This window comes from Eleutherodactylus coqui, chromosome 10, assembly GCF_035609145.1.
Source record: "Eleutherodactylus coqui strain aEleCoq1 chromosome 10, aEleCoq1.hap1, whole genome shotgun sequence".
NCBI classification, from domain to species: domain Eukaryota; kingdom Metazoa; phylum Chordata; class Amphibia; order Anura; family Eleutherodactylidae; genus Eleutherodactylus; species Eleutherodactylus coqui.
Window position 1 is genome coordinate 101,653,061 of NC_089846.1, and position 15,893 is coordinate 101,668,953.

At 43.4% G+C, this 15,893-nt stretch overlaps 1 protein-coding gene across 2 annotated transcripts in view; it reads left to right on the forward strand.

The window, feature by feature from the left end:
* Nucleotides 1–15,893, forward strand: part of LOC136580791 (ras-like protein family member 11A-like) — an 84,406-nt gene that overhangs the window by 36,415 nt on the left and 32,098 nt on the right. For both annotated transcript variants that reach the window (XM_066581647.1, XM_066581646.1), the window contains exons 2-3: nt 7,021–7,077; nt 9,495–9,577. In XM_066581647.1, coding sequence (XP_066437744.1) covers nt 7,021–7,077; nt 9,495–9,577 — 140 coding nt within the window. The remainder of the gene's footprint in view (nt 1–7,020; nt 7,078–9,494; nt 9,578–15,893) is intronic.

Sequence of the window (15,893 nt, forward strand, 5' to 3'; positions counted from 1 at the left end):
GCCATGTAGTGCCATACAGTGGCATAACTTGAAGATTCTGGGCCCCAATGCAAAACCTACAACAGGGCCCCCACCTATAATACTTTATTCGTAGTACTGGGCTCCCTATATGGAAAAGAGGACTTATGGGCCCCCTTCATAGACTTCATAGAATGGTAGAGTTGGAAGAGACCTCCAGGGTCATCTGGTCTAACCCCCTGCTCAGTTCAGGATCACTAAAGTATCCCAGACAGATGTCTGTCCAGCCTTTGTTTGAAGACTTCCATTGAAGGAGAGCTCACCACCTCCCGTGGTAACCTTTTCCACTCATTGATCACCCTCACTGCCAGAAAGTTTTTTCTAATATCTAATCTGTGTCTTCTCCCTTTCAGTTTCATCCCATTGCTTCTAGTCTTTCCTTGTACAAATGAGAATAGGGCTGATCCCTCTGCACTGTGACAGCCCTTCAGATATTTGTAGACCGCTATTAAGTCTCCTCTCAGCCTTCTTTTTTGCAAGTTAAACATTCCCAGATCCTTTAACCTTTCCTCATAGGACATGATTTGCAGACCCCTCACCATCTTGGTAACTCTTCTCTGAACTTGCTCCAGTTTGTCCATGTCTTTTTTAAAGTGGGGTGCCCAGAACTGAACACAGTATTCCAGATAAGGTCTGACTAAGGAAGAGTAGAGGGGGATAATTTTCTCATGTGATCTACACTCTATGCTTCTTTTAATGTATCCCAGAATTGTGTTTGCCTTTTTGGCTGCTGCATCACATTGTTGACTCATGTTCAGTCTGTGTTCTATTAGTATACCCAAGTCTTTTTCACATGTGCTGCTGCTTAGCTCGATTCCTTCTATTCTGTGTGTATTTTTTTCATTTTTCTTGCCCCGATGTAGGACTTTGCATTTCTCCTTGTTAAATACCATTCTGTTAGTCGCCGCCCACTTTGCAAGCTTTTCTAGATCTTTTTGAATCCTCTCCCTCTCTTCCCTAGTGTTAGCTATCCCTCCTAGCTTTGTGTCATCAGCAAATCTGATCAGTTTCCCCTCAATTTCCTCCTCCAGATCATTTATAAAAATGTTGAACAACACTGGGCCTGGGACAGAGCCTTGTGGTACCCCACTAGATACATTCTTTCATTTGGATGTGCAGCCATTTATGACCACTCCTTGAGTACGATCACTCAACCAGTTGTGAATCCACCTAACAGTTGCCTTGTCAATCCAATATTTGGTCAACCATATCCCCTGGATCCCGTATAGTTATGCCAGTGGTGCCATGCATAAAACAAGGATGTGGTACAAGAAACTGGCTATGTACATCATACAGATGGCACTGTATAATGTATTCGTGCTACATTGATGGCCTGATAGGAACATTTCTTGAATTGTGGGAGGAGGTCATCAAGACCCTAATATTTGGAGACCAGGAAGGGTAGGAACCTAGTACTTCTGAAAGCGAGACCACACACATAGTACCAGGGTAACACTTTACCATTGAAATCCTCTCCACTGGTAAGGAGAGAAGGACCCTAAAAAGTTGCTACGTGTGTTATAAACGAGTGATAAGGAAAGACACAATTTACCATTGTGAAACCCACATGACAATTTATGAGGTGACATAAGCTGGGCACAAATATTAAGCATTGAAATGGTGTAGCTGTGGAAATTTCTCCATTTGCACTTTGCACCATCTGCTGTGCACAACTGAGGGGTGTAGTTTGCAAAATTGGGTTACCTTTCGTGGTACCAACAGTACTGGTACCTCAGGGGCGGCAAACACCAACATGACATCTGAAAATCATTCCAACAAAGTCTGTGCTCCAAAAGCCAAATATCGCTATACACTTTATAAATTCCTTGAGGGGTGTAGTTTCCAAAATAGAGTCTTTTGAGGGATGTTTCTTATGTCTTGGCACCTCAAGGCCCCTGCAAACTTGAAATTGTGACTGGAAATTGTCCCAATTAAAGAGAAGCCACAAAATTCACAAGGTGCACCTTTATTTCTGAGGCCTCTGTTTGACTATGTTGCATACTTGGGCCATATGTGAGGGGTTTCTAAAAACTGCATATTCAGGTAATAAGTAGTGTTTTGTTTCTTTGCTAACTGCTGTGTTACAGAAAAGATGATTGATAATTGACAATTTGCAAAAAAAAATCATATTTTCATTTCACATCGACTTTGCTTTAATTCCTGCAAAATATCTGAAGGGTCAACAAACTTTCAAAATGCCATTTTGAATACTTTGAGGAGTGCAGTTTTTAAAATGGGCCAATTCATAGGGTTTTCTGATATATAGGCCCGTAAAAGCCATTTTAGAACTGAATTAATCCTTTAAAAAAATCAGTTTTTGAGATTTTTTAGAAAATGTGAAAAATTAATGCAAAACTTTATTAAGTCCTAAAAAGTAAAAGAACACTATAGGGTGAATGCACAAGGGCGGTAATTCCGCGGCTAGATTTTCCGCCTGTGCATTCTGCCATAGGAAAAGTCACCGCTGACACGCCGGCTCTTCTCTGTGCACGTGCGGCTGTGCGCCAGCCGGCACATCGCAGAGCAGAGAGAAGACACTGAAGGAGGTGAGCCGCGGGTCACTGCAGGGGCAAGGGTTGCGGATCTGACCTGGCCGTCTGCATTCACCCTAAGAATGATGCCAATATAAAGTAGGCCTAAGGTAAGTATTAATTATTAACTATTTCATGGGATATAACTGTCTTACAAACTGAAAAATTCAAAGCTTGAAAATTGGGAATTTTTCCAAGTTTTCAGTAAAGTTTTGATCTTTTCGTTAATAAAGACAAAATATATTGATAGAAAATGATGACTCAAGTACAGTATGTCCGAAAAACAGTCTCAGAATGATGTGGATCTGTAAAAGCATTCAAAAATTATTACCGCATAAAGATGTCAGACTTGAAAAATGAGGCTGTGCCCTGCAGGCCAAAATAGGCCATGTCTTTAAGGGGTTAATTGGTATGCATTAAAAATGTGATCAAGAAATCTGTATTTTCAAATTTGTTACATCATCGTCAAGAAGTTGGTGTGAATACCCCTTCTTGTGTAATGCTACTTGTGGACGGAGTGTAGAAGCAGCCTAACATAAATCTATTAGAAAGCTGTACCTCTCTTTCTCTGTTGCGCCTGCTATTATTATTTTACTCGTTTACATGGTGCATACATATTCAGTAGTGGTGTACACAGATTGTCATCCCTTACAATGAGCCCTGTCCCCATGGGGACATACAATCTATATTTGCCTATGTTTTTTAACGTTGCAAGAAATCTACACAAATCTCCATGCAAATGTTGCCCTTGGTCAGATTTGGCAACAGTGCTAACCACTGAGCCACCGGGCTGCTGAGGCTATTCAAGGTCAAATTAATAACGCAGATAGGACATTTCAACTGTCAGTTTCCTCAGGAGTCAGTTGTACTTAAAATCTTAAGAGGGTTATCCAAAAACATAGTTGCAGTTCAAAAACTTCTTCAGCCTACAATAGTGAAATAAGAGAATTCATACTCGCCCTTCCAGGCTCCCCTGCTGCTACTGACTCTCTGGTCTTCATGTCCCAGTGCAGGGAGATGATGGTGATGTTCCCAACAAAAGGGCCATGTGACCAATGCAGCCAATCACCATCTCCCTTCCGCCAGTGAATATCTGCGGTGCTCATGTGACCCAGTGTTGAGCTGTTATCACTTCTCTCCAAGAAGTGAAGTTCAGCTTAGACTGGAGAGCTGGTGAGACGGCAGTGGCAGGGGAACATGGAAGGGTGACTATGAATTCTCTCATTTTTACTACTGCAGGTTGAAGAAGTTTTCGAACAAAACAATGTCCCTAGATAACCCATTTAAATGGCATGCTTGCACTGGAGCATTTATTGCAAAGTGATGACACTGATGACAGCTACCATCTCAGTATTTTATTACCCCTTAACTGGGTAGTCCTTGCATGCATTACCCATGTTCTGTGACCTAACTGTAAGACCTTACTGTGTGCTTTTTCAGGGCATAACTATATGGGGTGCAGAGGGAACTAGTGTTTTAGATCAGGGGTCCCCAACTCCAGTCCTCAGGGACCACCAACAGGTCATGTTTTCAGAATATCCTATAGTAAGAACACCTGTGGCAATGTCTGAAGCACCGACAATAATTACATCACCTGTGCAACACTGAGGAAATCCTGAAAACATGACCTGTTGGCGCCCTGAGGACTGGAGTTGGGGAACACTGCCTTAGATGGCCCAACAGTTCTCTACCTCCTAATAGGATATCAGTCATATAGATTGCATGTAGCTTGGAGGTCTTGTTACAGATTTGGCACGTTGGCAGAAACTTCAAATACACTACTGGTGAAGTCAATTACATGGTATAACTCACATAAGGATACAATATATCATTAGACCTATAGATAAGGCCGAATGCACAAGGGCGGATTTGCATTGCGGAATCCGGAGCGGGCATCCGTCTCCGGACTTCACAGCAAGTACCGCCCATAGCATGCTATGGCAAAATGCAATTTCATCTACACAAGCGGAAATTGATCGCAATTTTCGGCTCACGGAGGAGAAATCAGAGCATGCTGCAATTCTGTGCAGACTCGGCAGCATCCATTAAAGTCACTAGAAGCCGTCCGACCCTTGGCCCTTCCGCAATCATCATTGTGGAAAGGTCACGGGATCCGCGTCATCACTTAGCGATGGCGTGGCATTAGCTGTACTGCACATGCGTGCTGGCATGCAGGCCGGCACATCCGCATACAGATAAGAAGGAATCCAGACAGATATGCAAGGGTCACTGTCTGGGCACCGGGTGGGATTCAGCTGCAGGATCCTGTATGCGCAATCCGACCCGGTCGTATGCATTTCGCCTTAGGGCCCCTGTCCACGGACGCGATTTCGCCGGTGGTAAATCACCAGCGAATCACGCCGTCTGAGGCTTTCCATAGCCTTGCTATGGAAAGCGCCAGTCCCGTATCCACAAGCAGAGATTGGTGCGATTCTCCGCTCGCGGCCGGCAATTCGCAGCATGTTGCGAATTGCCCCGATTCTCCGCGGTCAGCCTATCTATCAGATTAGGCTGACCTGCGGAAAGCTGTCTGCGGCTCCCGCAGCGGAGATTCGCCGTGGGACTTCGCAACGCCCGTGGACAGGCAGCCTTAGAATAATACCAGTTACATGATTTTAATAATATACCACACATGCATGGTTTCCATTTTGTATGGATTTTTAGTTTTTTTGCATTCAGTGTTGACCTTTTTAGAGCATGGCAGGATAAGCAGCCTAACTGTATACAGCTACATCTAATAAGATCATTCGTGGTACAGGACTAGGAAGGGTATGATTTATCTTTTGTACATAACCCAATAGTGAGAGTACAAGCCAATAGGAAACTGCAGCTTAGGTTTTGAGTTTAACTTCACAAGAATGTCAAACAGGCCACATTTCTATAATTGCACTTAGTGTAAGAGTAATCTAGCAGTTGTTTCTTCATATTATTCCCCGCGGTTAATAAAAATTCACTTGACTTCTGGATATTATCCCCAAGGGTTAATATAGTTCGATTGAAAGATTCATGAAAATGGTCAAAAGGAGAACAGACTGCTGGAACAAGTTTGTAGGGGCATGTGAAATGAACTAATATTTGCAATCGTCATAGAAGACCTTGTTTGGGATTTGGTACAAAATGCTGGAGAAAAATGCTGCCCTTCTGTTACTTATGATAGTTGGACGATTATTAGCACTGCTTTGTATCTGTCTACATAAACTATGCAGATAATAAAACACTTCAGAAGAGCTTGGAAACATCACTTGAGTGTTTCTCATTGTGTTCTTCTCCGATGCATGGAAAAATAATTAGGCATAACAGAGTGATAAGGCTGAATTAAACGTGATCACCTGAAAACATTCATAAAATCCATGACTTGCCACTTGTAATATGACCTTGACTAAAGAATAACAAATAAGATTCCTATACAGTAGAACCTTAACTAACGTCATTAATCGGTCCGGAAGCAATGGACTTTAGTAGAAATCAATGTTAGCTGAGGACATTATTTACATAGGAATTCATGTAAATCCAATTAATTGGTTCTAGATGTTCCAAAAAACACACCAAAAACCATTTAATAGAGAATAACTCTGGTCTTTAATACCAAAAACAATAACAATACTGAATGAATATAAAACACAACTGTAAAGAATAAATTAACATTTAACAGGTTTTTGGACATTTAGCATACAGCGCTTTGACATAGGACTGCAGGGACATCATTATAGCATTACGTATCACTGTGTTATATGTGCTTTCACATAGGACTGCGGTATTTATTTGCAAACGTTTCTTTACTGTACTGTACTCTTCTGTACAGTACTTACATGTTGCAGTACAGTGGGGATTCAGGAGGCAGGCAGTGTTCAGCCGGCACTTTGGGGATTCAGCTGCTGTACTGTGTCAGGAGGCAGGCAGACACAGCAGCGTTCAGCCGGCACTGTGCACTGTGGAGAGGGGAGGAGTAGGCGCGCGCTGATGCTGGAGAAGGAGGAAGTGACCGGCATCAGCTGCGCGCCGGCTCACTGAGCGGCGCACGGGGTCATGCAGCGGTCGGCGCCATTATCTGAGGAATGCAACTTTATTTGAGGGACCACCGCTGCCCTGACACATCAACTTTAGTTGAAAACAGTGTTACTTAAGAGCAATGCTACTCAAGGGTTTACTGTACTTGCAATAGGATGACTGTCTTTACAAAATTCTATGTCACGCCAGTTCACATGATCTCCACTAATTAAGTGATGTCACTTGATCAAACAGTTAACATGAGCAAAAAGTTTAAAATGGCTAAAAAAGTTGACCTGTCTTCAACTCACCCAGACAACCCTCTAAAATAATTGGAGTATGTAAGTTGGCCGTGCTCATGGGAGCAACGATTCACAAAGTGTAAAATGCAGTGGAACAGTAATTTAAGACTTCATAAATATGCTATCTGTAAAACTACAAAAACATGTACTAACTGAGGAATTTCTTATTTTCTTTGCCCTAGCTCTGGTCGTAAGATTTCTCACAAAGAGATTTATTGGAGACTATGAAGCAAACACCGGTGAGTTTGAACAGAGAGTGAAGAAAGGGATCAATTACCCAGCATGTGCTTAGTAAATAAACAACATTTTGCATCATAACCCGTGGATTGCTGGTTGTCTCTTGTGAGCATTAGCAGAGGATAGACTTGTACAATCACTTTTATCTGAAACCAAATCTGTCCTTTACAACACTATTAGAGATGAGTGAGCACACTCGCTAAGGGCAATTACTCGATCGAGCATTGCCCTTAGCGAGTACCTGCCCACTCGGAAGAAAAGATTTGGGTGCCGGCGGGGGGCGGGGAGCGGCTGGGGAGAGCTGGGAGGAACGGAGGGGAGATCTCTCTCTCCCTCTCTCCCCCCCCGCTCACTGCCGCAACTCACCTCTCACCCGCGCCGCCAGCCGAACCTTTTCTTCCGAGCAGGGAGATACTCGCTAAGGACAATGCTCGATCGAGTAATTGCCCTTAGCGAGTATGCTCGCTCATCTCTAAACACTATCTGTGTTTCTCTACAGAATGGCATGTTTCAGTTTTATGCCAATTGATTCTAGAACAAATCTAGGTTTACCCCATTCCTTTGTTGTAGTGTATATGGATGTTTTTAAACTTTCAGGACAATTGGGTTAATCATCATCCTGTGAAGGCTTCTCCTTGGAGTTTATCCATTTAAACCATGGTCCATTGCCCTCCCTATAAATCAATGCTTCCTTATATTTACTCAGAAATTTCTTGCGGACAGCTACAGAGTGTGACTTCTCGGATAATAACCTTTCCAGTCTACCCTGACATTACTTTACTCAGTAATATTAGCTTGAGACAAACCGAACAGCTTGGTTGGATCAGAGACCAACTTTTGATGACATCATCACAATCTGCACCAATATTTATAGCCTGTTTACTGATTACAGAAGAATATTCTGAAAATAACACAAGAATGGAAGTGTTTTTAAGCGTATTGGTCACGGAGAGAGAGGGTGGATCCCGTCAGATCCTGCCTCTGTCGACGATTTGTCACAGATCAACTGTTCTGAGCGCCTCGCCGCTACCAGTTTGTCACTGCAGAGCCTCAATTGATCACTACCACTGCCACCACCAGCTGTTCAGGGAAGCTGGGACCCAGACTATGAATTATATGAATACAATCTTTGGAGTTTATAGTTTGTTTTAAAACGGACAAGGCTTAACTAATAAATTGCAGATTTATTCTAGAAAAAGACTAGCAGTGCAATTATATACACTATATATATATATATATATATATATATATATATACAAAGGATATACAAAAAGGTTGTTACACAGGAGTATAAGGATATGCACAACAAGACAGTATTTTAAAATAAAACAAGGAGAAAAGTGAAAGAAAGATATCGGGCTGGATATCAGTTCAATTCCTGGTCCATGCAAAGTCACTTAAGCAATGGAAGCAGCCTTATGCCAAGGCATACCTCTGAAGTCCGACAACAGGGGTCTGTGGAGCCCGAATTATAAGGGATCCCTGAGAACACATCTTTCCCCACCCCCTCTGATGTAATTCTGGATAGTTGGGGTGGGGCTATGCATCCCTAGTGGAAAAATCATTATTTCCCATTTTCCCCATATGTTGACGGGAGTCCCTTCTATTGGGAATAATATTTGTAGTCATAATTATCTATTCATAGGTATCAAGCATGACACGTAAATTATAACCAGGTATGTGGATACGCCGTTCAGGGGTAATACTGAGCTCGTACCGCAACACGTGTAGATGCATTTTATTCAGCTGGCCCGTTCGATTCCTATGGGATAGGACCTTCACATGACTAATAACCCTTATTAAAAGATTTTCCCATTAATCTGCCTTGGAGTCGGACAGTCTTTGGGAAATAACAGAGGTGTTGCCCTCATGACCAAAAGACTTCCTGAGGCCCAATGCATATCAGAGGCCTTTCAGATGTAAGGGAGGAAGGGGAGATTAGAACATTGTATTCATCTTTCCCAGTATCCTGAGCGGCAAGTTGCTATGGATAGTTGGGGGACACTTTATAAATATCTCTGTATCATAGTATTCAACATTCAGTTCAACCACGTTCATGTATTTTACATGGGGAGAGGGCTAGACAGTTCTGGCGGTGGTTTAAGTCCTAGGGGGACAAGAGGATTGGCATTGAAATTCAGTGTTTCTGATTCTTCTTTCCCCCACCCTGTCAGGGAAAGTTGAGAGGCCTCCATATACACATTCAACAGTCGTTCGGCCCCACTGAAACTGTCAGGATTGGATGGCTCTTGTCTAATGTGTATAGAGGCCTTAAGACCTGCAGCAGATATCTCTGGAGCAAATTTAGGAAACCCAACTTTTTCTACCCCAAGGGTTCTTTTTTTGTCTATTTTTAAAGTATTTTAATCTGTTTCACAAATGTAAAAGTTCTTCATATATAAACAAATTATTTCTGCAGGTGCATTGTACTCAAGAAAAGTGACCATTGATGGAGAACAGATTTCCCTACAAGTACAGGACACACCATATGTTTCAATGGAGGTAAGCTGTACAATGCTATTAGTCTGCAGTTCTTATTACATATGTGATATTTATACAGTCCTAAATAATAACATTTTAAATATTTTTCAACTTCTATATTTTTCACAACACATTTATACAGTATATTTAGGGCTGATGCCCACGGCCGGATTTCTGCCGCGTTGCACGTGGCGGAAATCCGCAGCGTTATGCCGCAGCTATTAGGTTCTATTAAACCTAATAGCTCAATGTTCACGCTGCGGAATTCCTCAGTGTGAAAGAAACTGCGGCATGCTCTAATTTCCGCGGAAAAACGTGCGGCCGGCTTCCATTGTAGTGAATGGAAGCCGTCCGTCACGCTATACTTCCGCTGTGAGCACTGCACATGCGTGCGAGCTCGGCAGGCGGGATGCACAGGCTAATCTGGAGAGGTGAGTATTGGGTCTTCGGGGGGGCGCTGTGACAGACTCCGCTGCGATATTCCGCTGGCGGAGTCCGTCACGGCCGTGGGCATGAGGCCTAACTGTACAGTTTAGTCCCAGGAACCATTGCCCGTTTTTTTTCTAGTATTCATTGATTAGCATAGTGTCATTTATTAACTGTTTATAGAACCCTGTTTAGGGCTTAGTTGGTAATGGTTAGCATTTAGAGATGAGCGAACGTACTCGGATAGGCACTACTCGTCCGAGTAATGTGCCTTATCCGAGTACCTCCCCGCTCGTGCTGAAAGGTTCGGGAGCTGCCGCTGCTGACAGGTGAGTCGCAGCGGGGAGCGGGGCAGAGCGGGCGGGAGAGAAGGAGAGAAAGATCTCCCCTCCGTTCCTCCCCGCTCTCCCCTGCAGCTCCCCGCTCCGTGCCGGCACCCGAACCTTTCAGCACGAGCGGGGAGGTACTCGGATAAGGCACATTACTCGGACGAGTAGTGCCTATCCGAGTACGTTCGCTCATCTCTATTAGCATTCGATCTCTTTGTTTGACAGGCATATAAAGAATTGTTAAAATTCATTGAGGTAGATTCTGATGTCCGCCAGTCCATGATGATGCAAGAACAGATAATGCTTGTACATGACGTATTGTAAGGCTAGGGCTCCATTCAAACAGGGCTTTACTTGTGATTTTCAGTAGCATCACAAACTAATGTAATGCAACCTCAGTCTCTCCCCCCTTGAAAAAACGTTGCTAGGTACATTGCGACCAAAAGAAAATAATCAATATGGTTGGATATTTTGTGATAGTCTTGAAGCATACCTGCCATTTCAGATGACTTCAAAATAAGCCATCATGTGTGTACATGAAGTGTAAAAATATTTTTGGGCATTATATAACTAGTATATGGAGTTTTTCACTAGTTTCCCCCTCTGTAGGCTCCATCTCCAATCCCAGGTGAGTGGAGACTAGCTGCTATTATGTCTCCCATACATCCTGTACAGACAAGAGGAGATCCTGCTGCCCTAACTCTCTGTAGCACACACTCAGAAGTAGCAGCATTATGAAGGACAATATACAGCCATACTGAGCAGTGTAGCTATGAATCCAGCACTGGAGTGAGATTAAACACTTACTAGAACTTGCAGCAGTGTCTGCTTCTACCTACCACTCTATGCCTCTCTCTCACACAGCTGCTTCCTCCTTTCCCTTCTCCTCTCTATAGACTTCTATGGGCATCATGTAACCTGATTTTTCAGTGAGCTGACAGTATATCTCATATGGTCTCTCAAGACACATTAGGCAGTGAATTCAGAGTGAGTGAACCGTTTAGGAGGTAGAGGGGAAGAGGAAGGGAGCATTCCTGATAAGTGGGAAATAAGGCGTTTATCTCTGATAAGATCAGGCCTGGACTGGTAATCTGCTGGGCAAATTCTTGGCAGGCCGGTCAGTCAGTGGGCCAGCTGTCAAGTCAAAGTAGAAACTACATTAATAATACCAGCCTTGTATTATCGTGCGGTTACCTAGAATGGCTGATGGACCTCTGATGATGTCATAGTCACATGACCAGCACAGGTCCTTCACTATGTAGTTCAACAGCAGTCTGCAGAGGAGGTAAGTGAGGATCCTATTGAGCTGTCCCATCACCAGCATCACCTGGGGCATCTCAGATGGGTGGTAAGGGGACAAATGCTGCTGCTGCCAATGAGATGGGTGGTTAAGCTATCTTCACACTGTGGAATCCATTGCTGATTTTTTCTTTGTCTTGATTCTGTCTCTCAAAATGTTGGCAGAAATCCATGGCTATGCCACAAATGTCTGCCACGTATGCCCATGCGGATTTGATCCGCATGCAGAAATTCCAATGCAATTTTGCACTGATGCGCAACAGAAATTCCGCATACGTTTTGCCAGACTGGCAAAGTCAAAACGTCGCTGCTGCTTTTAACATGGAGGAATAAAATGGACTTTTAAATTGTTTGCGCCATATCTGCTGCCACTCATCTCCTTCTTGAGTAATCAAGAAAGAAATCAGAGCTTGAGCGGGTACAAAGATGGACAACTAAATTATTAAATGGAATGGGCAGACTACAACACCCAGAGAGGTTAGCAAAATTGGGGTTATTTAGTTTAGTAAAAAGTCGGTTGAGGGGCGACCTAATAACTATGTATAAATATGAGATCTCTCCCACTATATATATTTATACCCAGGACTGTGATGTAACAAGGGGGCGTCGTCTACATCTAGAGGAAAGAAAGTTTCTACACCGACATAGAAACGGGTTCTCTACTGTAAGAGCAGTGAGACTGTGGAACTCACTGCCTGAGGATGCGGTGATGGAGAACTCCACAAAAGAGTACAAGAGGGGCCTGGATGCCTTTCTTGAGCGATATAATATTACATGTTATATCAGTGATTACTTCAGAAGGGTTGGTGATTTGGGGATTATTTTACATACACTCATTCACTGTGCAAAAAAATTGTGCATGAGCGAGCGCATTACCTTACATGCTTGTCTGTCAAAGCCCTTAGACTGTTAAGGGAAAATGAGCTCATAAGCTAAAAAATAAGAGATTTTGCACTACGGCCCTGGTTAAGATCACATAAATTAATAAACTTTATTTATATACGGCCAACATATTCCGCAGCGCTTAGAAAAACAGGGGGATACAGAAAGACAAAAGTACAAAAATACACAGTTATATAGTAATCAGTTGATGGAGACAGTAGGGGTGAGGGTCCTGCTCCAACAAGCTTACATACTACAAGTAATGGAGTGATACAGAAGGTAAAGGGGCTGGAGATGTGCACTGTATGGCGAGGTGGAGAGTGAGGGGTGATATACACATAGACAATGGTCAGACATTAAGCCGTGTGGTGGCTGAATCAGGGGGGACTGCAGGGGCGGTTTATGATGGCTAGCAGGGATTGCAGTCAGTAGGACGGGGAGCATGTTATCAGGCGGAGTACAGAGGATGCATTTTTAGAGCCCGCCTGAAGTTTTGTGAATCAGGGATTGCACGATAGTTTTGGGTAGTGCATTCCAGAGGACTGGTGCTGCTCTGAAGAAGTCTTGGAGGAAATGAGAGGTTCAAATTAAAGTGGCACTCAGTCTGGCACATATAAACAATTCATGTGCAGCTCTATAAGCATTGGATGTGACATCCCACTGGACAAAGTGTCACCAATGCAATCCTTACATATGGGTGCATTGCTTCCCATCCTGGGCAAAATAGTAGTTAGCTTTTTCCTTGGTAGTATAATATGGCCCTAATCCAAGAGAACCCTTTAGTAAACTGGTATGCAGCAAACTAATGTGAATGAACAAACAGATAAACCCTCTAAATGATCTATTCTAATGCTGCGAATCCAAGTTGCAAGGTACCTTGATGTGTACATACAGAGCTCTGGCAGTTATCATGATAATGAATTATGAAGAGATTCGACCAATTTGGGGGAAATCCTTATAAACAGCCCAACATAGCCATGTTGTCATACAGTCATAGACATGAATTTCTAGCTTCTGAAACCACCTGAGCACAGTATGCCAAGAACGCTTGCTGGAACTAAGAGGCTCGGTACATGGTGCACTGCGTGGACTTTTTAGGAGGTGGTTTACTGATACAGTAGTGGAAAGTGTTGCTCTACGAGTCCCATTGGCAGCACATGGAAATACATGCGTAGTCCCATCAGATAAGAGGACATATCAAATCCTTCTGTCCTCAGTGAGGTTAATAACCATATTAAACTTGTCTTGGGAGAAAATCCAACTACAGTTACCATACAATTTCCCAGAAAGTGAAGGGGGTGTATCTTAATTCTAATTAGCCAAGCATGAGTCACTCTGATATTTATAATGGCTGCTGGGACAAATATTTTCTTTTCTTGCTTTGGTGCACATTTTAATGAATGGAAAAAATTGGAAGCCTCTGCATGCACCTTCTGCAAAAATAAGAGAAACTGATAAATAAAAAAATAAATACATTTTTATAAAAATATGTTGGGTTTCGACCATTAAAAATATAAAGCTCTACGTTAAATGTGAAGATAGTATAAGTGTTAGTGCGTGACACATTAATTTAGGCTTGAATCCAAGATTCACCACTTGAATAAGAATAGAAAGAAGTCTGTCGATGAGCCCAGCAAGCTTACAGCACACTTCAGCAACCAAGTTTGATGATCCTGGAATACTGTATGCCCTTCAGAAAGACAAAAAAAGTGGGCATTTAAAGGGGTTTTCCAGGGAAACTACTAAGGATGACCTATCCTCATCAATAGCTGATCTCTGAAATCAACGAGAGCCGTGCCTGCAGTTACAAGCAGCAGCCACTACACAGAGGCCGGAGCAAAGACCTCCGCTGCTTACACTCTGACCCTTGTGTTATTGCGGGGCTGTCAGCGGGCGCACAATCAGCTGATCGGTCGGGGTCCCGAGCCACGGACCCCAGCCGATCAACTATTAGGGTATCATGAAACAGTGTTAATAAGTAAGGAGGGGGAGCTGCTGTCTAATAAGGCCACTATGGTGCACTATTAGTTAAGGGCACTAGGGGGTACTATTATATAATAAGGGCACTATGAGACACTATTACTTAAAGGGGTTGTCCCGCGAAAGCAAGTGGGGTTAAGTACTTCTGTATGGCCATATTAATGCACTTTGTAATGTACATCGTGCATTAAATATGAGCCATACAGAAGTTATACACTTACCCACTCCGTTGCTGGCGTCCCCGTCTCCATGGCTCCGACTAATTTCTGCATCTTCTGGCTTCTTTAGACGCGCTTGCGCTGTCCGGTCTTCTGCTGTGTTGACTGGGGCCGCTCCGGCGTGCTCGCGCCGGAGAGCTGGTCTGCGCATCGTCATCGTAGCTCCGCCTCCGTCACTTGGTGCCGATCAGCCAATTAGGTGGCTGTAATCGGCAGTGGAACGCAAGACAGGAGAAGATAATCCACGGTGCACCATGGGAGAAGCCCCGCAGTGCACCATGGGAGAAAACCGCGGTGCATCCTTGGGAAAGGACCGGCGGCCATCTTTAAAAGAAGAAGAGAAGAAACTGCCCGAACGGAGATGCAGGTAAGCGATTTTTTTTTTTAAAATAACAAAGGGATTGTTTTTAACGGGGCACAATGTGGGGGTATGTAGAAAAAAAATTTTTTTGATTTCGCAGCGGGACAACCCCTCTAAGGCCACTAAGGGGCACTATTGAGTGGAAATGAGGCACTATTAATATGGGCACTATGGGGCAATATTACTGAATAAAGGCACTAACTGGGGGCATTAAAGAGGCACCATAACAACTGGTAGCATTAAGTGGGTACCATCGAAAGGTGAAACTAAGTGGACATCATTTCTGAGTGGGGTGACCCAGGAGCATTATTGCCTTAAAAGGGACACACAGGTCAGTATTAATTTTTAAGGGGGCACACATGGAACATTAGCACTTTTAAGAGGCATTATCACTGTCTAGAGGGCACTATTACTTTTTAGGATGCACACAGGGGGCATTATTACTTCTAGGGGGTACAATAGTGGGTAGTATTACTATTTTGGAGAACTAAGAGATCTATTAATTTTAGGAGTACTGTTTGTGTGGCACTATGTTTTGGAGGGTTATGGTATAGCTTTAGTCATATCAACATTATATGTTAAGTACAATATTTAGGGTATTGTCCCACACAGCAGGTACAGTAACAAGGGCAGGTAGGGCAGCAACAGACACATGACACATGATTGGTGGTAGCAGCAGGATGGGGAGTTTGTGTGGTAAAGGGTAAGGAGGGTGCTGGAAAAGTGAGGAGCCAAGGATGTTTGTGTTACAAACCTTTTAGAGACATGTTGTGGCTGGAAGAAGTTGTTGTGGTGGTCTGGGACGAATTGAGAAGATGGAAAAGGCGAACGCCTCCAGTCAT